The 22,161-nt window shown below is 47.3% G+C and overlaps 2 protein-coding genes across 2 annotated transcripts in view; both read right to left on the minus strand.

Moving 5' to 3' along the window:
• The window catches only part of Polb (DNA polymerase beta), a 28,258-nt gene extending 25,914 nt beyond the window's left edge, over window positions 1–2,344 (minus strand). Inside the window, exons 1-2 of the mRNA XM_005362419.3 lie at window positions 2,225–2,344; window positions 1,983–2,040 (exon numbers count right to left, since the gene is read on the minus strand). Coding sequence (XP_005362476.1) covers window positions 1,983–2,040; window positions 2,225–2,285 — 119 coding nt within the window. The 5' untranslated portion in view covers window positions 2,286–2,344. The remainder of the gene's footprint in view (window positions 1–1,982; window positions 2,041–2,224) is intronic.
• A 3,960-nt stretch (window positions 2,345–6,304) lies between these two features.
• The window catches only part of Ikbkb (inhibitor of nuclear factor kappa B kinase subunit beta), a 47,400-nt gene continuing 31,543 nt past the window's right edge, over window positions 6,305–22,161 (minus strand). Inside the window, exons 11-22 of the mRNA XM_026786855.1 lie at window positions 21,550–21,744; window positions 20,905–21,019; window positions 19,568–19,691; window positions 18,854–19,005; window positions 18,652–18,713; window positions 17,242–17,351; window positions 16,019–16,068; window positions 15,823–15,922; window positions 15,524–15,671; window positions 11,328–11,455; window positions 8,471–8,561; window positions 6,305–7,608 (exon numbers count right to left, since the gene is read on the minus strand). Of these exons, the coding sequence (XP_026642656.1) occupies window positions 7,540–7,608; window positions 8,471–8,561; window positions 11,328–11,455; window positions 15,524–15,671; window positions 15,823–15,922; window positions 16,019–16,068; window positions 17,242–17,351; window positions 18,652–18,713; window positions 18,854–19,005; window positions 19,568–19,691; window positions 20,905–21,019; window positions 21,550–21,744 (1,344 nt within the window). The 3' untranslated portion in view covers window positions 6,305–7,539. The remainder of the gene's footprint in view (window positions 7,609–8,470; window positions 8,562–11,327; window positions 11,456–15,523; window positions 15,672–15,822; window positions 15,923–16,018; window positions 16,069–17,241; window positions 17,352–18,651; window positions 18,714–18,853; window positions 19,006–19,567; window positions 19,692–20,904; window positions 21,020–21,549; window positions 21,745–22,161) is intronic.

The raw sequence follows: 22,161 nt of genomic DNA on the forward strand, positions 1-22,161 counted from the left end.
TAAATGTAAGTCTGCATCAATATACACACATAGTTTAAAATCTGGGCAGACAATGCCCCCTCCAACTGCCAAAACACACCTAACAAAAATCCAAGGCCAGGCACAAAAAGCCCTCTTTTGAGTTTTTGGCCAGGGCTGTCTTAGAGACTCCCCAAAACATAGAGGCTATTGCCTTTGGTGGCACCCCAGAGGTAGAAGGAAAGTCCCTATTCCTGAAGACACCATGCACTTCAGAAACAGGCCTCTGAGCTGGAACTAACGTGAATGTCCCCTCTCTGAAGACTAACTTTCCTGGTCCCAGAAGGCAACCAGGCAAGCTCCCAAAGAAGGGAGGTAACCGACAGTCCCACACAGCTACGACACCTATGAACCACGATGACTACCTGCATGGCAGGACAACCCTAAGGGTGCAGCAGAGACACACACTTCTTAGTGCTAACCAGCAGCTCTCAATTGTACAGAAGAGTCACTCATCAAGAGGGAAACCATGCCTGGTACTGGAAACATAGTCAACTGCCCACGGCTAGCGAAGAATCTATAACCACCTCTTTCCTAAAGCAACATAATCCCTAACTATATTCTAAATGTTCATCCTTAGACCCAGAGCTAAGTGTAGTCTTTCCCTCTCTTTGCAAAAGACAGAGGCCATTAGAAAAAAAACCACAACCAATCAAACTGCAGAGCCACGGAGCCAAGTCCTAATGGATTCCTCTACAAAACAATTCCTAAACCCCAGGCTCAGGGAACGTTGTGGAAGAGGAAATGGAGAGATTGGGAGAGCAGGAGGATCAGGAAGTTTGCTATGAGATTTGTCGCGTAATAATATCAGGTGCTACACCCATAAAGTCTCACTAACATGACTGCCTAAACATGAGCTGAACAAGGATGAAAATAACAGACACGCCAATGTGGTCAAGACCTCAGCCCTACACAGGAAATGAAGGCGCGCTGAGAGTAGAGCAATAGTCTTCCCCAGAGAAGAGTACACCAATCGGTTATCTAAGACCAAATGGTCAGCCCTGAAACCATACCTACAAATAACATTATATGGACTGCATAGGTTATATTTATGTATTTAGAAATATATATGTATATACAAATATGTACAGTTATAACAATTATTAATAAAAAAGGAGGCCATGAATTTTAAAGAGATCAAGGTTATCTATGGAAGGGTTTGGAGGGAGAAAAGGAAAGAGGAAATGATGTAATAATAATCTCAAAAGTAAAATGAATAGCAGATAAAATACTAATAAAGAATGACTCCTGAGTAAATTCAGGCATGGGATAGACTACTAACGCACACTAATTGTAAGGCAGTAAGAGCTAGCTTGGGAAAATGAGGATGGTTTGTTTCGAAAGCCGAGGGCTTTGGGCATGTTTATAGGCTAAGTAGCTGACATCGGAGAAGTAGGTGACTGGGGATACAGGCTGGGTACCTCAGAGGGTGCATTCTGAGGTCTGTGGGGATGGCAATGGTTTTCAGAAGGTGACAGGATCAGTCATAGTCCAAACAGAACAAACGTGATTTCTTGAACCACAGCTATTTCTTTGTTTTGTTTTGCTTGAGACAGTGTTTTCCCGTGTAGCCCTGACTGTTCTGGAACTTGCTCTGCAGCCCAAAATGGCCTCGAATTTATAGATCCGACTGCCCCTGCCTCCCGAGTGCCGGCCACATCTAGTCCATAAGACAGAACTCATCTGCTGCTGTTCATTGTTTTAAAGCCACGTTGTATTTCCAGTCATTCAAGATAAAGGTGAGAATACACGTATCAGAGTACATCTACTGTCAGTCCGAATTGGAAACTCACTTGAATCAACTCTATAAGGCTCAGTCAAAATTCTGTACATGTTAAATAAAGTGCCACTCGGTTTTTCATTTTTTAAAACCTCCCTCTGATCGTCCAAAAGTCCCCTGGACACCCGTCACCCCATTCTTGCTAAAAGACTACCTCAGCCAGGAGCGCCAGCTTACAACGTACCTGTACGCGTTGTACTTGTGGATTGCCTGGCTCACGTTCTTCTCAAAGTTTGCGAGTTCTGAAAAAGACAACAAAGAGCTCGAGTAAACAGGCGCACAGCCGGGAACGGCGGTCCCGGGAAGGGGGTGTGGGTGGGTTCCTCCCGGGACGGACGTGGCCGGCACGGACGCTGCGGCTGCGACCAGGGAGACAGCAGCGAGGCCCGGCTGAGGAGAGGCACCGGAGGGCGGCCCGGGACTCACCCACGAGCATGTCTGTGATGCCGCCGTTGAGGGTCTCCTGCGGCGCCTTGCGTTTGCTCATGGCGCCGGGAACCCGCACCTGGGAGCCACCGGTGGGACAATGGCGGCTCCTGACAGTGCGCAGCGTGGTGACGTCACGCGCCAGGCGGGGCGGGGCGGGGCTTAGAGGGCGCCGGGGCAGAAGCAGGGAGTCCGGCGGCGGCGGCGGCGGCGGGGAGTTGGGAGGTCAGAGTTAGCCCTTTAGTGGGTTAACCTGACATCAAATCTGCCCTCCGGGTAGGAGAGCGGTCCTCTTTAGAGCCCGAGGTGCAGAAGGCGGTGGACGTCGGCTGCTGTGGGCAACAGCCGGGGAAGGCATGGCCTGTACTTTATGTGAGGACTGCCAGCACCAGGTCGGCTGTTAGGATCCAAGAGCTGCTCTGTGCTCTTGGGCACCGGGTAAAACAGGGAATGAAATATGCCAACCAAAACTTGGTCAACCAATGGCTGGAGATGTGTTTTGTCTTATTAAATACCCGTGCCTTTTGTGGGAGGAGCTAAAGTTACGAAAAGACCACAGGAAGTGTCTGACCTGGATGATCAGCAAGGAGCCCTCATACCACACAGCTTATATGCGAAAACCTTACAATTTGTTAGAATTGAAATATAACACCTGCGCTATATTTGTAAGTGTACCTCATGGGGTTCATAGTAACTGCAATTGCAGCGAGTGATTTGAGCACAAAGTTAAAATTGTTATGGTACATACTAGTGTAAGTAAATCTGAAAAGAGAAGGAAAGGAAAATTAAAATCAGTTGTCCTCCAGCTTAGCCATTATTAGCATTTTGGAACATACGCTTTTATTTTCTGCCCCAATCTTAACTTTAAAATTTCCATAATTGTTGTTGTGGCTTGTTTAGTTTTAGCTTTTATTTTGTTCTGAGATGGGAAGTCTCCGTGTAGTCCAGACTGCAATATGTAGATCACGCAGGCTGGCCTCGAACTCACAGAAATCCTCCTGCCTCAGTCTCGTGGGTGCTGGGACCACCAGGCCCATCAACACATTATTATTATTTTCATAATACAGAAATGCTTTAGATAAACGACTTACTTTTATTACGAAGGACAAGGCACTGCTTTGGGTGTGGGATACACCCAAAGTAATGGCAAGTCAAGTCGTGAGCACTTTCCTTGACAGGGAGTGATGACGTGGCCTGAAAACGGGTCAAGAATATGAGTGATTCTCTGTGAGAGCGCATGCTTAGCAGAAATGAGGTCTTCAACACTGTGCACCCACAACACTGCAGGAATAAACAAAATTAAACAAGGAAATAGGACAACCCTTGGGCAGTGAGAGACAGGGTCCAGTGAGAGCACTGGTTCTCAACCTGTGGGCCGCGGCCCCTCTGGGGTCAAACGTTTTCACAGGGGTCACTGAAGACCATTGGAAGACACAGACACTTACATTATAATTCATAACAGTAGCAAAATTAGTTATGAATTTTATGGTTGGGGGTCACCACAACATGAGGAGCTGTATTTGAGGGTCACAGCATTAGGAAGACTGGGAACCCCTGATTTAGAGAGAATGTTTAAAAAATACCTCTCTCATAAAAGGGACCATGCAGAGTCATGGTGAAGACGAGGGGGGCATGAGGATAACACCTGGGGTGGAGTCCCTGTAGAAGCAGGAAAGCCCACCCCAAAGCATCAGCTACAAAGTTCTGCGCAAACTGGAACAAGTTCACTGGGACAGAGATGTGAGGACTGGCAGGAAAGACTGTGGGTGGTAAAACCAGAACAGCAAGCCGCTTTCTACCCGTCCTCTCGCCCGACCTTATCCGTCTTTTTCCTGCATCACATCCTCATCGCTTAATATCGTTCTTGCTCTCCTTCCTAAATGTTGCCCTATACGCAGGTGTACATTTGTATATCCAGATGCTTTAGAGGCCAGAATACACATCAAGTAGAACATGCAGCCTGTTTTCCTTTTGAGGTTGTATGGTTGTGTATCCTCCCTTAATATTATACATTCTAAACCCATCCATTTTCTCGAAGCTTGTGATTTCATTTTTTCTATAGAGAGGAATAATATCCCACTTTATATATGTACCAGATTTTTATTATCCATTCATCTGTTGATAGACATCTGGGTTTGTTCCAGTTCCCTGCTATAGTAAACGAAGCAGCAACAAAAATGGGCATGCAGATATCTCGAGGTGTGGGTGTGGGAGTCTTTGAGTATAAGCCTCGGAGTGAAATGCTGTGTCATATAGTTCCAGTTTTCATCTTTGAGGAACCTCTCATTTCCATGATGGTTGTGTTAGTTTGCACCCCTGCCAGCCATGAATAAGGGTTCCTCTTTCACCGCAACCTCTTCAACACTTGTTATAAGACTTCCCGATGCTTGCGTTCTGACTGGGGTAAGGCAGGTCTCAAAGCAGTTTTAGTTGCATTTCCCTGATGACTAGGGATATTGAACACTTTTTTCCCCAAGAGTTTCTCTGTGTAGCCCTGGCTCTCCTGGAACTCACTCTGTAGACCAGGCTGGCCTCAAAATGAGAGAAAAGTAGGTGATCCAATGATCCCTAAGAAGAGATGCTAACCCAAGCTGAGGCTTATCTGGAAATAATAACTCAATGGGACGAGGACGGCAAAAGTTCCCTTCCCAAACCTTTAGGGGAAGTACAGTCTTGCTGAAACCTAGATTTCAATTTCTTGCCTTACACGTTTGATGGAGGAAGGTCATTGGTTAATTATAATAAAGAAACTGCTTGGCCCTCATAGGTTAAAACATAGGTGGGAGGAGTAAACAGAACAGAATGCTGGGAGGAAGAGGAAGTGAGCTCAGAGACGCCATGCTCCCCTCTCCTGGGCAGACGCCATAGCTCTGCTCTCTGAGGCAGACGCAATCAAGCTCTGGCCCAGGATGGACGTAGGCTAGAATCTTCCCGGTAAGCACACCTCGGTGCTACACACTTTATTAGAAATGGGCTAGTCTAGGTGCTAGAGTTAGCCAAGAAGAGGCTAGATATAATGGGCCAAGCAGTGTTTAAAAGAATACAATTTGTGTGTTGTTATTTCGGGTAAAGCTAGCCCGTGGCGGGAGCTGGGTGGCGGAATGCAACCCGCAGCACCCCACAACACACGTTAAGAATAAATTTATTTTAGCTATGTCATTCGTTATAGTTGGAGAAAGTTTTTTCCCTGGTTTTTTTTTTTTGTGGGACTCCACTAGCTGGCTTAGAACAGGCCCCCAAGGAACTCGCAGTAATTGTCAGTCTTCAGATCCTGGCTTAGTCTGCCCTCTCTGATTCATTTAAGGCAGTGTTCCAGAATTTCACCTGTACTCAGAAGGGGGAAAATGTATTTATTTTATGGTCCTGGCTAGCTAACTTAACTCAAGCTGGAGTTATCTGAACATAGGGAACCTCAATTGAGAAGATGCGTCCATAAGATCAGGTTGTAGGACATTTTCTTAATTAGTGATTGACAGAAAAGGGACCAGCCCATTGTGGGTGGGGCCAGGCCTGGGTAGGTGATCTTAGGTTCTATAAGAAAGCAGGCTGAGTAAGTCCTGGGGAACAAGCCAGTAATGAAAACCCCTCCATGACCTCTGCATCAGCTCCTGCCTCCAGATTCCTGCCTGACTTCCTTTGATGATGAACTGTGATGTAGAATTATAAGGCAAATAAACTCTTTCCTCCCCTACTTGCTTTTTGATCGTGGTGTTTCGTCATAGCAATAGAAACACAAACTAAGACATTCATTTTTTGTGGAAACAAAAATAAGCCTTGAATTTCACCTTGTCATAATTATGAAGGTCTAGTGACAAACTTTCCAAATTAGTGCTTTGGGTTAATGTCATTTTCTTGCATAAAGTTTTTCTGTGACTCCCGACTGTTTATTAAACCACAGCTCTTAGCCCAACATTCATTCCCTTCCCAATCTCCTCCCAGCCTTTCTGGTCTTATTCCCACTATGCCCTTTCCAGGAGTTCTAAAATCATGTTTTCTTGACTCCAGTACTTCTGGATGTTAGTAGACCTTGAGCACACAGGAGGGCGGGGCTCTATGGTCAAATGACATTACTCAAGGATCAGTTTACATTAAGTTTAAGCCAGGGTCTTTATTATGAGTTTTCAGATAGTTTACCAGTGTACAGTTTGACTCTCTAAGAAGCAATCAAAGTACAAAGTCCCTTCTGAACACTTGACCATTGATGCTTCATGCCGACTCTGTGGTGGCCACTTTGAAATTCCTGTTCCCAGTTTGTTTCTTTTCTAACCAAATAAACCTGTTTATGATAACCTGAGCCTGTTTTGCTTTTATACATGCACGCACACACACACACACACACACGCACAGATAAACACAAGTTTTGTTGAAATGATCATGATCTAGACATACTCCATTCAATTTTACAGAATTTTCTATGGTGTTGAGTTTTGAGCTCACAAGAACTAGTGATGGTATATTGTAGAAATACACATTTGATACTAGAATATATATCTGAGTAATGTTATAAAATATAGAAACTATTTATAAAATAAACCATTTTAACAATGCTCTTAGCTACTGTAAGGAAGAGGCAGCAACATCCCATCCTAAACTCACGCACATGCACACTCATGCACACACACACACCTGGCAGGCACAGAGGAGTGGCAGAGTGTTCAGTAGGGTAGCAGAAGGCACAAACCCTTCGTCTGTCTTTCTTCTTCATGACAACTGATTCCAGGTAATCTTTGGGACTCAAGAGAAGGTAGCTGCATTTCCAGTCTGCCTGGCTCTGTAAGTGGCACACTCTGTGGCTTGCAGGGATCTTGGCATCACTACAACTTGGTTAAAGATCATTTGCCACAATGAGCAGCATAGAAAGCAGAAATGATATTTGCCAGTGGGGAGGTGAAAAGAGGAAGAAAGTCAGGACCGTCAAACTTATGATTTGATCCTCTGGATGCAGAGGAAGCCCGAGCTGTGGGGTGAGGAAGGATGGGCAGGGCAGGTCTCTCTCCCTGCAGTGGTCCACAGTGGGCAGCTTGGCTGCTGCCTGGAAACACTCAGGACAAACATTTGCCATATGCTCTGGGTGGCAAACTACTCAACGCTTTCTTCTTAACGACAGAGGAAGCAGCTAGGAAGCGTCGATGCTGTGAATGCCCGTAACTGGTACTTTCTGTGCTTCTGTGGCAGAGGACGTCCAGTGTGCAGACGGGGCCAGCAGGCTGCCGAGGGCAAACGTCACAGTTGCTGGGAGAGTGAGATTTCCAGCTGGGTGCTGGAGACACCCAAGCATCATCACATCCAGAGCATGGGGTCAGTCCATAGGAACCTCAGTCACAGGCCTGCTCCAGGCTACCCCTTTCGTCGTTCTCTACCTGTAACCAGCTCCAGTCTAGACTCTGAAAGTTAACAGGCACATTAAATACTCAGCGGCCATGGACACCTTTCCTCTTCAGGAGGCAAGCAGCACAATCTAAAAGGATGTTCATACGTTATCAGCATCAGTTCTGGCACCAGCCGGAGTTCCTGGAACTCAGTGCCTGTGGAGCGTGGAGGTCACACAGAGAGCTCACTCACACACTCTCTGCAGGAATGTGGTACTCAGCTATGTTTCCATGCCAACGGATGAGGCTTCCCCTTTCTCTGGTTAAAGTGCAAGCAAGTAGTGAGATGGAAGAAACAGTACCAGGAGGTAAAAAGCAGCAGGAGTTAGGGAGGCTCACACGTGACAGACACATGAGCAGATTAGAGATGATGGCAACTGGCGGCAGGGTTTCTTCCAATTCCCCCACATTAGAAGTGAAAGCAGGGAGCAGACAATTGTGTTAGCAGGAAAAGGCCATGTAGACACTGATCATCATTTACGCTTTGTCTGAAAGCACCCAAATCACAGCTAGATTTCTTCAGGTCAGTTTCTCTGACACTGCCTGTGGCTAAATCCTGAGTCCCTGAGCTGCAGGCTATGCATGACAGGTTCCTCTTTTGTCATGGAGCCCAGTACTGTGCCCAACACAAACAGATGCTCTGCAGTGGTCCCAAAGATAGGGAAGGGGCTTCTGGGAACACCGCTGCCTCCTCACTGGGATTAATTCTCATAAGGAATAAGATGACGGATGCACATGGCATTTCTAAGCATGAAATAGTTAAAAAAACTTAAAAATGTATGTGCCAAGGCTGACACCAAGTCGCTTTCCCTCCTCCTCTCCTCTTTTGCTACAGAAAGGAAGGGAGTGGGCATCTGGGGTCCCCGAGGGTTGTTACCGTGAAGCTGCGGTCTTGCTCCTTCACGGTATCTTGCAGCGTGCTCTCTAGCCGGGTGCGGAGGGCGTGTGCTTCAGCCACCAATTCCTCACTGAAGACAAGGGTCAGATTACCAGAACAAGATCATCAAGATCTTACCAGAGCAAATCTCCTGCTTTCAAACACGCTAAGGAACTTGCACACTGTTCTAAAAACAGTTTAGGAAGCACTCATGTCTTAGAGCGCAGCATTGCTGGCTGGCGATTTCATGGGTCTAGTTAATCCCTACCCAGATGCTTAAATTTCATGAGAGACAGACAGCATGGCTGAACATATGGAGCAGTAAACAGATCTTCATATAGCAAAAAAAGCAAAAGACTTTTTTTAAAAGGATTTGTTTTTGTTTTATGTGCTTAGGCATTTGCCTACATGTATGTTTGTGCATAGTGGACATGCAGTGCCCATGGAGGCCAAAAGAAGCCATTGGATCCCCTGGAATTGGCGTTACAGACGCTTGTGAAATGCCATGTGGGTGCTGGGAACTCACTCAGGTCCTCTGCAATAGCAGCCAACGCTTTTACCTGTTGTGCTGTCTTAACTGTTTTAGTTCCAAGACTTCTTTTTGATTTACATATCACTGAATTTCTCCCCAAAGTGTCGAAATCTAAAAATGTTCCCCATCAGGCTGGAGAGATGGCTCAGAGGTTAAGAGCACTGGCACCTCTTCCAGAGGTCCTGAGTTTAATTCCCAGAACCACATGGTGGCTCACAACCATCTGTAATGAGATCTGACGCCCTCTTCTGGCCTACAGGCATATATGCAGGCAGAACACTGTATACATAATAGATAAATTTAAAAAAAATGTTCCCCATCAACTGTGTTCTGAGGTTTTTTTTGAGGGGTGGGGGAGTGACCAGGAATTGAGCACGTCCTAGTCAAGGGCTCTGTCACTGTGCTACAGCAGCTCACAGGTATGGAAAGGGATAACAAGTGTACACACCGTGAAGGTCTGGGAAGGCACATCTAGACTGAATAACTGGTCTGCTATCATGGACTGTCTTCACGACACGGGGGCAAGTCAAACAAACTACGTGTCCTTTTCCAACCACAGCCTGTGACACGGGGAGATAAGGCGGTCACCCCTGCTCCTGCTCACAGCCGAACCTTTCTGAGCGCTGTGGGTACCGCTGGAGGAAAAGTACCAAGACAGAGCCCCAGACTTCCCTTCTCCTTCAAACGTGACATTCTGTGTGGGAAAGAAGAGCATAGCCACAGAGCTCCTAGCTAGGCTAAAGGCTCATGTCAGCTCCAGAGATAGCTGAGAGGTCAATGAATCAGTGTCTGACCTCCAGAAGCTTACAAGAGATGGAAGCGTTAAGACTCCATAGTAACATACGATGAAACATCAAAGACTATACACTCCCTAGGATCAAGAATAGGAGTTTCCTAAACATCTTTATTGTCATGTAATTTATGGTATAAAGCTTGCCTGTTCACACTGTGACAACTCATGGCTTCAGCATATGGAGAGCTGCACAACCATCACTATTGATAACTACTTACAGGAAGTTTTATCACCCCCCAAATAAACCTTATACCCTCTACCAGTCAGTTCATCCCTCCCCACGATCACTGTAGGCCATCACCCACCTCCTTCCTATGCCTAAGACAACTAGACCAACAAGCACTGCATTAAAATAGCACCTGTCATGCAAGGGGCCCAGTATGCAGAAGAAATGAACAGTGTCAGTGGAGATGAACAAAGCAGCCCCCAAGACGGGGCCGTGAGTGGGTGTGCAGGACGGGAAGTAGCGTGCCTTGCAGGTAGAAACCACCACAAGGGACATCTGAGGAAGGAGGGTCTGTCTTGTCAGTAAGCAAATCTTTGTACTCCAGTGTGTAGCAGAACCAGTCAGAAGGAACTGCTGGGCACCACCCCAATTCAGAGGGTCTCCAGGGGGACCCCAGAGTCTGTATTGTTATTGTTGTTGCTGCTGCTTCAGGGTGAACTAGGCTAGAGCAAGCCATTTGTAAGAGACTAACCCAAGAACCACACTGAGGTGTTCGCAAATGCTTTAAAGAGTTTAAACCTTGTCTAGAATGGAGAAAAAAACCTCACAATTGGTTTCTGATCAAGTGTCTTGGTCAGAATGTCACCCCAGGTAAACAGAAGACTTGGTTAAAAGTTAGGAGGCAGGAAGTGAAAGAGAAGCTAAAAGTGTTGCCAGGGAGGGGCTGTAGTGTCTGCCAGGAAAGAGAAAAGAAGGTCTATGGGATGGCTCAACAGGTAAAGGTACTTGTGGCCAAGTCTGGTGACTTGAGTCCAATCCCCAGGGTTCACATGGGGGGAGAAGGGAACCAGCTTCCACAAATGGCCCTCTGACCCTGGCGGTGTGCCTTAGCACATCCTCCCACATACAGAAATAGAAAATAAAGCAAAAATTAAAAAAAAAAAAAGGAAAAGAAAAGAAAAGGGGTGAAAAGGAGGATGAAGGGAGGCGCTGGGTGGGAACAGCAGCCTGGTCACTCCAGATGGAGGGGCCTGGAAGGGACAAGGCCAGGGACCCAGGGGTGACAAAGAGGGCAACCTGGAGTGGTTTTTAAAGAACAATTAGCATCAATGTACAGCCTGACTAACAATTTCAAAATTCTCATTAAACAATTTGAAATCCAACTCTTGGACAGGTTAGCAAGCGACAAGGGACTATGGGAACAGACTTATAAAACATGCCTGTGTCCATAGGATCCGGCAGACACGAAAACGAGAAGCATACAAGATCCTCAGGCGGAAGTGATTGGGGACAAGCATGCTCGTCCAGGCCTAGTCTCCCGTGTGTCCTTGAACGTTATTACACTTGGCACTGTTACATAGCTTACCTTTTCTTGGCTGAGTCAGGCAAGCTGTCACAGGTACTGGACGGCTGGGACATTAGCTGACCAGGGTGACTAAGCCGAGACACATTCATGCTATCTGGGCTCCCACTGACAGGACCTCGGACTTTACTCTGAATGACAATAAAAAAAAGACAGCCAATAAAATTATAGAGTCGGTGGACTGGGGAGGTGGCTCAGTGACTACTCAGGTTCTTGTAGAGAATCTGGGTTTGGATGCTAGCACCCACACTGGCTCACAAATGTCTCTGACTGCAGTCCCAGGGGGATCCAATCCTCTGGCCATCAGACATCTGCACAATAACCACATGTAGACACATTCACTGCACACAATTAAAAATAAAATAAATCAAAGAGAAGAGGAAGGAGCCGGGCGGTGGTGGTGACCACCTTTAATCCCAGTACTCGGAAGGCACAGGAAGGCAGATCTCTGAGTTTGAGGCCAGCCTGGTTAAAAGTTAGGAGGCAAGAAGCAAAAGAGAAGCTAAAAGTCTTGCCAGGGAGGGGCTATAGTGTCTGCCAGGAAAGAGAAAACCTTTACAGAGCAAGTTCCAGTTGCGTCTCTAGCCACAGTTGGCCAGATATCTGCTCCCCCCATTTCTACCCTAAGCAATTCGGCATGGAAGGTCATTCCATGCAGACCAGCACCCTCAGCTGGGGTAGCCTACTCCCCACAGGAACCCTCAGCTCCTCTCACTGCAATGCCTGTCTCTTAGTGCTGAGACCCGACAAAGGGTCGCATTCAGTCACTAGCTACCACTTGAGTGATTTCATTAGGAGGGAAGGAGCGAATCTTTAGGGTTTTCCCTTATTTATAAGAATAAGGGGTGTCCCACACAAGCCAGTGTTAGTCGTGTCCAGTCTCACCCTCGACGGAACCCTAGAACCACTGCTCCAGGTCACTCTCACCATCGAGACAGCACGCACCCTTCTGGAATGTGCTCATCACATGTAACTCCAAGCACTTCCGAGAAAGCTGGGGTTCCTCCCTGAATTCACAGGCCGCCATCCTGCACACTCCAGCGTTGTACACTTCTTTACTCAGTCTAGAGCGTTCTCTTCTAAGTCCTTGTCTGCAGCCCTCACCAGCCTAGAGTGAATGCCATATTCAGCCCCCACATACCCGATTACACAGTGCTGGGCACTTAGTGGACGCAGATGGCAGAGCAGGGCAGCATGTATTATCTCAGATTTCCCCTCCCCTCTCTGTTCTTACAGGAGGAACTATCCCCCAGCTCCCATCTCCGGGGAAACCTGCCAGTAATGCTCCTGACTGGGACTCCTTCAGTTCTCAGCAGTGACTGTGAACTGTGCCCTGCCACTGTGAATCTCCCAGTACGCCATCTCCTCCCTTGGCCTATAGGGACGCTCCAGTCAAGAATCTTTAGAAAGGGGCTGGAGAGATGGCTCAGCGGTTAAGATCACTGGCTGCTCTTTCATAGGACCGGGGTTCCATTCCCAGCACCCACATGATGGTTCACATCTGTCCAGCTCCAGGGCTTCTGGCACCCTCACACAAACATACATGCAGGTAAATCACCAATGAAGATAAAATAAAAATTTAAAAAAAAATCTTTACACAGCACCATTTTGTATCTTGCTTCTATAATAAGTCGCCTCCCTTTCTTTGCCCTTCTGGGTTGTTCTGTTATCTGAGGCAGGGTCTTACTATGTCACCCCAGCTAGCCCTGAACTTCCTGCTCCAGACTCCCCGGTGCTGGGAGCACAGGTGTGCGCCACCATGCGAGGTGCTCTTTGCTCTTGACGTTACTAGTGATTGAAATTTTCTTTTGCCGTTTTCTCTTACTTCCTGGTATATTTTCAATAACAGGTCCCTCTCCTAGCAGCTCCTGTATTCCAGGCATGCTATTAACTTGGTTCTTTCCCTTTGCCAGTGTTTCTTCCTTCTGTTTTACTTTTCCTCCTTGAGTGCCACCATAGCTGCATTAAGACAGTGTGTACACGCCAGGCCGTGGTGGCGCACGCCTTTAATCCCAGCACTCGGGAGGCAGAGGCAGGCGCGGATCTCTGTGAGTTCAAGGCCAGCCTGGTCTACAAGAGCGAGTACCAGGACAGGGTCCAAAGCTACAGAGAGACCCTGTCTCAAAGACACAAAAACAAATCATGAGGGCAAAGGCAGTCTCTTCAACCAATGGTCCCAGGAGAACTAGAGATCTGTATGTAAAACATAAAACCAGGTCCCTATGTCGCATTCTGCACACACACAAATCAGCTCCAATGGATCAAAATCTCAATTTAAGATCTGAAATGGCGAGAGGATAGGATAAGGAGAATATTTCACAAGCACGGACAAGGATATTTTGCAAAGTGCCAAGCTCTTAGGAAATAACAGCAAGGAGTGGGCGCATGGCTTTGCACGGAACCAGAAAGTTTCAACACAGCAAAAGAAGCACCCCTCGCCTGTACCCCTCGTCTGACAGACAGTTAATAGCTAGGATATGCAAAATTGAAGACCAAGAAAACCACAATCCAATGGGCTAGTTAATTGAACAGACAGCTATCAAAAGATAAAATAATATATGACCAATAAACATAGGAAGAAATGTCCCACATTACTATTAGAAAAATCAAATTAACACTACCTTGAGATTCCAACTGCCCTAGTAACAGTGGCATCAAGAAAACAAGTTACGTCAAATGCTGGCAAGGACACATACAAAAGGGAACATTTACACTCTGTGGTGGACATATGAAATGGTATTGACTCCAGTGTAGTGGCTCCTCAAAGAAACACGATAGACCTACCGTAAGATCCAGTATACCACTCCTCAGTATTTACCAAAGGACTCCAAATGAACATACAAAAGAGACACTTACATTTAGTGTTATAGGACTAGTCACAGTAACACAGTTATGGAAACAACCCAGGAGCCCCACAGAGAAATACACAAAGAAGATGTGGTACACAGACACAACGGGATTTATTACAACCATAAGAAGAATAAAATTATGTTTACAGAAAAATGGGGCTGGACATAATCTTATTAAATTCAGCCATTGGAAGGACAAATATCACGTTTTCTCTCCTTGGTGAATCTATATATAAATATATAAATACCCACACATGCCATAAAAGCAGAGGGAATGAGAAGAGTAGGAGGGCGAGCGGTTAAAAACAGGAAGAATAGTGGACTACGGAGGAGGAGGTCAAAATACATTATATATTTGTATGCACCTGTCTCCATGAAACCCAGTTATTATGTACAATAAATATCCACTAACTGAAAATCAGAAGTTGTGCATAAGAAGGTCTGGCTACGGTGCCAACAGCAGTAGAAACCGGGGTGAGGGCCAACCAGTGCTGAACAAGAGATGTCCATGTTCTAACTCCTGGAACCTACAAATATGGCCGATTTGGAAAAGGGGTTTTCCAGATATAATTCTGGGCTCTGACATCATCAGGTGTTTTCAAGCCAGTGACACCTCTTCATCCGCCCCTAACACCTTGACAGGATTGACAACATAGCTTCAGCTGGCCTCAACTCACCATCCTCCTGTCTCAAAAAGTGCTGGGATCATAGGTGTGCTGCCTGTGCGTGCTTGTGTGTGTGTGTGTGCGCGCGCGCACGTGCAGGTAGTGTGTGTGTGTGTGTGTGTGCACACGTGCAGGTAGCGTGTGTGTGTGTGTGTGTGTGCGCGCACGTGCAGGTAGTGTGTGTGTGTGTGTGTGTGTGCGCATGTGCAGGTAGTGTGTGTGTGTGTGTGCGCGCGCATGTGCAGGTAGTGTGTGTGTGTTTTGCTAGGGACTAAACCCGGGGCAGCTGGGGGAGGGGGCCTAAGTCCTCTTTTTGGCTTTGTTTTTTGTTTTTCCGAGGAACAGTTTCTCTGTGTAGTCCTGGCTGTCCTTTAACTCAGAGATCGGCCTGCGTCTGTCTGGCGGATTAAGGGCAGGTGCCACCACTGCCCAGTAACAGCTGGATTCTTAACTTCTGGCCTCCGACACTCTGAAAGAACAATGCTGTTTGGAGTGTCTCTACTTGTGGTAGCCACATGGGTAAATAGAATCACCTCACAAAAACCTTCCCTTCAAAGAGGCCTTCCTGTCTACTCCACGTCACAAATGAGTGCCAGCTAAGGAGAGCTGAGGAGCATGTGCCTCTTCAGAGAGTAGTGGCAGCACAGGGGGTGGGACCTGAGAGGCTGGGGCAGAGGCCACTCACGCAGGCGATCTTCAGAAGGTTCCAGAGCTCCTTCTGCCGCTTCTCCTGGAGCCGGACCACGGTCTTCTCATCCTCATTCATAAGACTCACCACTTCTTCCACCTTGGGCAGCAACTCCAGTGCCTTCTGCTTACAGACCACAGTTTTACTGTGAAGAAGAAACGAGCCACACTTCCGTGAGATCTGGGCTGGCACAGCATTGCTCCTGACTATTAGGGATCCTACCAGCAACCAGGCTGTTTCTTCACTGTGTAGGCTAATTCCACATCCTGTCCCGCACCAAGAGAGGGAGCGCCTACCTGAGCTGTGTGTAAATCACTCGTACTTTTTTCTCGAAGCTTTGGATTGCCTGGAGTAGGAGCCGTACCATTTCCTGACTGTCACCATCTGTCCTCTGGTCTGCAGAAGAGAGGGGCATAGTTCTTCTGCCTGGTCTCTGGGGGAGACCAGTATCTCAAAGACAAGACACAATGGGCCCGGGCCACAACCACCTACCTCTCGGCTTCTCCCTGAGTCGTCTATAGAGCTCTCTCGCTTGCTCCTCTCTGGAAGAGAGAAGAGGCTAGACTCAAGGTCCACCAACGACATTGAAAGCACTGGTCTGCTAATTCTTACCAGCAGAATAGCTATTTTTTAGACAACTGGTCATACATTCTCAATGGGGAAAAAAAAACCCTGCCAGTTTTGGTACTATTTAGAAAATCCAAATGCCCCAAACAAGAGCAAACTTAAGGATTATATTCCTTCTCTGCTTGGCTACAAGAGTGATTCAAGGTGCCATTTCTAGGCCTTACTAAGAAAATACTTGTCCTCAAAACTGTAGGTACAAGGCTAGATATAAACTCCTGTCTCTTCCCTGATACAGGCAACAGTCTGAGAAGAAGAGCTGACCCTGGCTCCACACACATAGCCCGAGCACTCAGGAAGCTGAAGTAGTGTCTTCCTATGAATTTGAGGCAAGTCTTTCTTGGCTCTCTAGCAAGTACTGGGTCAGTCAATATATAATAATACCATGTTTTGAAACAAACAACACACACACACACTGAGAGAGAGAGAGAAAGAAAGAGAGAGAGAGAGAGAGAGAAGGAGGGAGGGAAGGAGGGAGAAGATTCTTATTTGGAAACTTGAAGAGTAAAGGGTTAAAAAATAAAATACAATGGAGAACAAATAATTCGTTGTTTTAAGGTTTCTCACCCTAAGAATTCTAGTAGGAGCACCAGGGGACACTGATCGCTCAGGTGACAGAGCCCTTGACAAGCTGAACCACCTGCCTGGGACCCTTCTGCCAGCACACAAGACTGCACTCTAGGTTCTCCAGGTAGGGTGGATCTGTGTGGATGCCTTGACCCCTCTTGGACACAATGCCAAACTTCGGGACTCAGTTCTACTTCCTGCTCTGGGAGCCACACCTAGACAAGGGTGGGCTGGATGAACAGGCATGTCTGCTGCCACAGAAAGGTCTGCATGCTTGCGTGAGTGCGTGTATGCATGTGTGTGTGTGTGTGTGTGTGTGTGTGTGTGTGTGTGTGTGTATTTCTCATAGTCTGAAAGGCTCCTTACACTCTGCACTCTATGAGGTCACTTTTCCTTGCCAAGGTGATACACCAGGAGACATGCCCCACAGAAAGAACCCCCTGAGGCAATCCTCCCACATCAGAAACTCTACAGGGTGTTGATGCATTCTGGGGTACAGTGCAGTCCTCCCTGGTGGTACTCACAGGTCGTCCAGTGTGCCCCCCTGCTTCCGACCCATGGGGCTCCTCTGTAGGTCCACGATATCAGTCTGCAGGGCCATCATCCGCTCTACCAGATGCTTCACGTCATCCTCCTGATGGAAAAGCTGTGCTCATGCCAACTGATATAACCAGGGCATCCTGAGACAAGAGATGTGCTGGGCCCTGCTAACTCACAGGAGACTTTCCACTGACTGGCTAGAAGGAATGTGGGCTCATGAGGAAGACGGTCTGAAGCTGGATCTTCCTAGTGTGAGACCCTCGGCAGTCACTTAACCGTAAGCCACAGTTTCCTTCCATAAAACAAACCTCTAGCAGGGCTTAACTACAGGGTTAAAAACAGGAGTAAGCACAGTATCTGGAGGAATAGATGCCCAGTAGGTATCACTTCATCTTTTCTTACACAAAAGCAGGTGCTAGGGCTGAGTGTCAAATTGGTGAGGATCGGACACACACTTTTAATTCTTTTTATTTTTCTTGGAAGATGTATTTCTGCGTATGCATGCTGGAATGCATTGCCACAGTGCCTATGTGTGTGGAGGTTGGAGGACACTTTCAGGAGTGGGTTCTCTCATTCTGCTGTCCGTGTTGGTTCTGATTGTGTCTTCCAGGCTATCACTCGGCCCGTACGCTTCCAGGCAGTTCTCTGTCTCTGCATCTCAGTTTGCTAGAGGTGCACAGAGATTACAGATGTGTGCTATTACTGGATTTTAAAAAAGTGTGTTCTGGACATCAAACTCAAGTCAGTAGGCTTACTGCAGCAAGCACCTCTACCCTCTGAGCCATTCTGGGGGCCTCATGCCCATGTACCTTTAAGTATACATTAAACCTGTTAGGTCTCAATCAAAAAGTCATCTACAAAGTGACACAGGCAAAGTCCCCTACCCAGCACACAGGGAGTGAAGACAGGAAAAGCTCTGGCAGGCAGGGCCTTGGATCTGTGCGCAATGCACCAAGCTACACTTCCTTCTCTGACCTTACAAAGAGGGCTTTCCAGTGGCATCTAAAGTATACTGTGCTGAGCTTTTCTGTTTAAACCCTTCTTCCTTACAGATTCCATGTTTCAGTGAATTCATGCAGAAACCTCTGTGAAGAGGGGGCACTGATCTCCCTACTGATGCCCCATTTAATATCAGGCAGCTTTAGTTTTCCCAAGGGAATCTGATATTTTGCTTTTTTTCCTCTGCCCATCTCTCAAGCCTGGTATCTCAGGGCTCCCCACAGCTACCACTTCTGTTCCCTTCCAGCAAATCTGGCTAAGGTCAAAGGATGTGGTGAGGAAACCTTCAATTTTGACAAAGCAGCTCAAACCAGTATTGGACGAGAAAGTGGAAAATGGCAGAACAAAGCTCCAGACACCACAGTACAGAACCCTAGCTAGGGTGGGTCTCCTACCCGCCCGCACAGCTCCACAGCCTGCTCCATCTCCTTCCAGGCCAGCAGCAGCTTCTCTGATGCTAGGAAAAATATATGAAAAACAGAAACATCATAAAACTGAAAACAGAAGTTAAAAACTGAATTATAAAGGCCAGAGAAATGCCAGGAAGAAAGGAAGAGAAGGGGGAAGCGTTTCCAGCTCACTGTGGAGCACACTCACTGATCCCGAACTCAGTCTGCTCTCGGTACTTCTCCAGGTCAATCTGGATGCTGGATTTGAAGAAATCCAACTTGGCCTTGAGCTGCTGCGCCATGGAGGCCATGGCGTTCTTCATCTTGGAGAGGCAGCTGTTGTTCCGAAGGAGATTCATCCTGCGGGGATGGTAAGAAGCAGAAACAGAACCTTGGGACACACTTGGCAGCTGGGAACACTTCCTATATAGTAACAAAACCCTCTGCCAAGAGAGGCTTGGCCGTAATCACTCACAGTCACCGAATCAGCCTCTTTGAATCATAAGGACAACTTCCTAGCCCACGCCAACACATAAAGGTCTTTGCCAAAGATGGAATTAGCTGAGGTACTACACATAGCCCAATACATTCATCCTAATTGGAGAATCTATCAGCAAGTCCCCGCACACCAGCCAGGGCAGTGTCCCTCTCCCAGGGCTCACTAAGCTTCTCCAAGCTCCAGATTGCACACGGATGAGCTGTCCAGGCCTAAGTTCTGCACGCCTGCCCCATTTACCAACCCCTGACCTTAGGAAGTCCAAGGGCCTCCCTCCAGTCAGCCCACTCAACCACTCCCTTTCATCCAAACCAGAGTCTCCTCTTGTCCCGCCTAAGAGTTGCTTCTGGATCCCTGCCTCAGCCACCTCTCTAGAGCCAAAGCCAACAGGCAATTTAAAATACATTCAATAAACCAGCACCGTACATGGCGGCTCGCTGTCCCTGCTGTAGCCGGTTGCAGTCTTCCTTCAGCGTCTGGATGCTGTGCCAGACTTGACCCCACACTTTCCTCAGCTGGAAGAAAGAGAGGTTCCGCTTGGGCTCCTGAACTGGAAACAAATAGCTGTCAGAGAGGGCATCAGCTCCAGGGAACCACATCCTGCCCCCATGGCATCGCTGGTGTTTTTAGAGTTATATAATCTCTATACTATTACATAATTCTGCAGGCATTATGGTTTATTATTAGTTTAAACATTTTGGTGTTCCATTAATCGTATAGAGGGCAGACTAAAAGCTACTACCAATTCGATTTGAAGATATCCAATGAGTCAAGCATGGTGACACACACCTACAATCCCAGCACCTGGATGGCCGAGGCAGGACGTTTGCTGGGAGGTTGAGGCTAGCCTGGGTTATTTTCAGTAGATGCTCTTATCGTCACCACACTTAAGGATGTATAAAATTTTCATGAAAACACACCATCAGGTGAGATGGCTCAGTGGATAACGGCTCTTGCCACACAAGCCTGGTGACCTGAGTTCAGTCTTGGGACCCACATAAAGGTGGGAGAGATCTGATCCCACAAAGTTTTCTTCTAATCTCTACAGGTGTGCTGTGGCACAGATACCCCACCCCTAATAATGAAGAAATAGATGCAGCATTAGCCAGATGTTCTACAAATGTTTAGTCAAGTAGTCCGGGAGCTCTTTGAGAGAGTCGATCTTTGACCCATGTATTCTAAGTATGTATCTGTGAGACAGGGGCCCCAAATTGGGAGTAGCTGCATCCTTAAAATGTCCACCAAACAGTGGTGCAATAGAATACTATACAGTCATTCAGAACAAAGCAGTTCTGTGTTCCCAATATGAGGAAGATAAAGAGAACACATAAGTGAAAAGGGAGGTACAGAACACTGTATTTTTTTGAGGGAAATGCCCAAGTATTTGATAACAGCAGTTTTGCTGGAAGGTGAGCTTACTGGCTGGAGACCAGAGCCAAAGTGCTTTTCTTTTATTGTATATCCTTTGGGGGTATCTTTTGTGGTTTTGTGTTCTGTTTTTCTATCAGGTACCTTCATTAATTTTTTTTTTGAAACAGCGTTTCATGTAGCCCAGGCTAATCTTCAACTTGCTATAAAGTTAAACTCCCGATCCTCTTGCCTTTCACCTCCAACACACAGAGTGCCTGGACTATTCTCTGCATATCTCAAATACAGAAGGCTTCCGAACCCCAGAACCAGCAGAACACGTTTTCTTCCTGTCTCCCCCTCCAGCATCACCCTAAATATCACAGCTGGTCGATTTTAATAAACGATGCACTTACGGATACAGCTGACACTCTCAGGTTGGGGTCTGGGGGTGATCTGAGTCTCATAGGTGACTTTACTGTTGTCAAAGAGAAAAACAAGGTCCATGTCCGACGTGAGGCCCTCATTTGGCTGCAAAGAGATGAGAACAGAATGAGACCTGGAGGTTCCACCCTTCCTTCCCAGCTACACAAGAACAGTCAGAGTACAGCCAACTGCTCACCGAGGATGCCACCGGGGCCTGAGAAGCCACATGGCTATGCCTGCTTTCCTCCCTACTCTCTTTATCTGAACCTGCCCCTCACATCAGGTTCTATTTATGCTGTGCAGGAGTTCCCTGTACACGCCACACTTCCCTGCACAAAGTCTGGTTCTCATATGCTAACGTGAGCTCCATCCTCTACGCTATTAGCACATCAGGGCAAGCGCTGTGTCACACACTGATGGACAGGGTGAGCACAGGTGCCCATCACAGCTGTGTGGTCACTAATAGCTTGGCTGACCAGAAGGACAGAACATGACTGTGGCAACAGAGGCACAAGAAAGCATTAGAGGTCTGACCCATCAAGCAAGTTGTACTTAACTTGCTTGTCATGCTGATGGTCTCCTCGGAGACCAGGTCAGAGGGAAACAGGGTAAGGTACAGGAAATCAGGAACTCACCTTGCTGTCTGAGATGCACTGGGTAGCAGGCTTGTCTGGGAGCAGCACCAGCCCCGCCTCTTGCAGCAGCTCCTGGTCTTTCTCCAGGATTCCCGTGTCTTCCCGGATTCTGGTTTTCAGACTCTGCAGACTCTCATCCTCTGTCACAGGGTATGTGTGAACGGTGCCTGTGACCATGTTCAAGATATGTACCAGCTGCAATACAACCCAGACGGTATTGGAAAACAATTCTCTTAACACGTATGTGCCTTCTATGTTTGTCTGTGTCCTGGGGGAGGGGGCACATGTGCATGTCATAGTGCATGCATGGAGACTGGAAGACGGTTTGAGGAGCTGGTTCTCTCTCTTCACTATGCAGGTTGCAGGGGTTGAACTCGGGTTGTCAGGCTAGGCTGCAAGCATCTTTACCTGATGAGCCATCTCACTAACCCAGAAAGCAAATTTCTTTACAAACAAACCCGTGTATTTGCCAAGATCCCCTGCTGTCCGCAGTGCTTGACAGTGAGGCGCTAGTCTAAGTCCCTCAGAAGTGAGCTGGTGGCGGTGTCACTCTGCTCAGCTTTCCTGTCCTCTTGCTTTAGCCCAAAGACTCGGAGCCTGGATTTCCTCCCA

This window comes from Microtus ochrogaster, linkage group LG7_11, assembly GCF_000317375.1.
Source record: "Microtus ochrogaster isolate Prairie Vole_2 linkage group LG7_11, MicOch1.0, whole genome shotgun sequence".
NCBI classification, from domain to species: Eukaryota; Metazoa; Chordata; class Mammalia; order Rodentia; family Cricetidae; genus Microtus; species Microtus ochrogaster.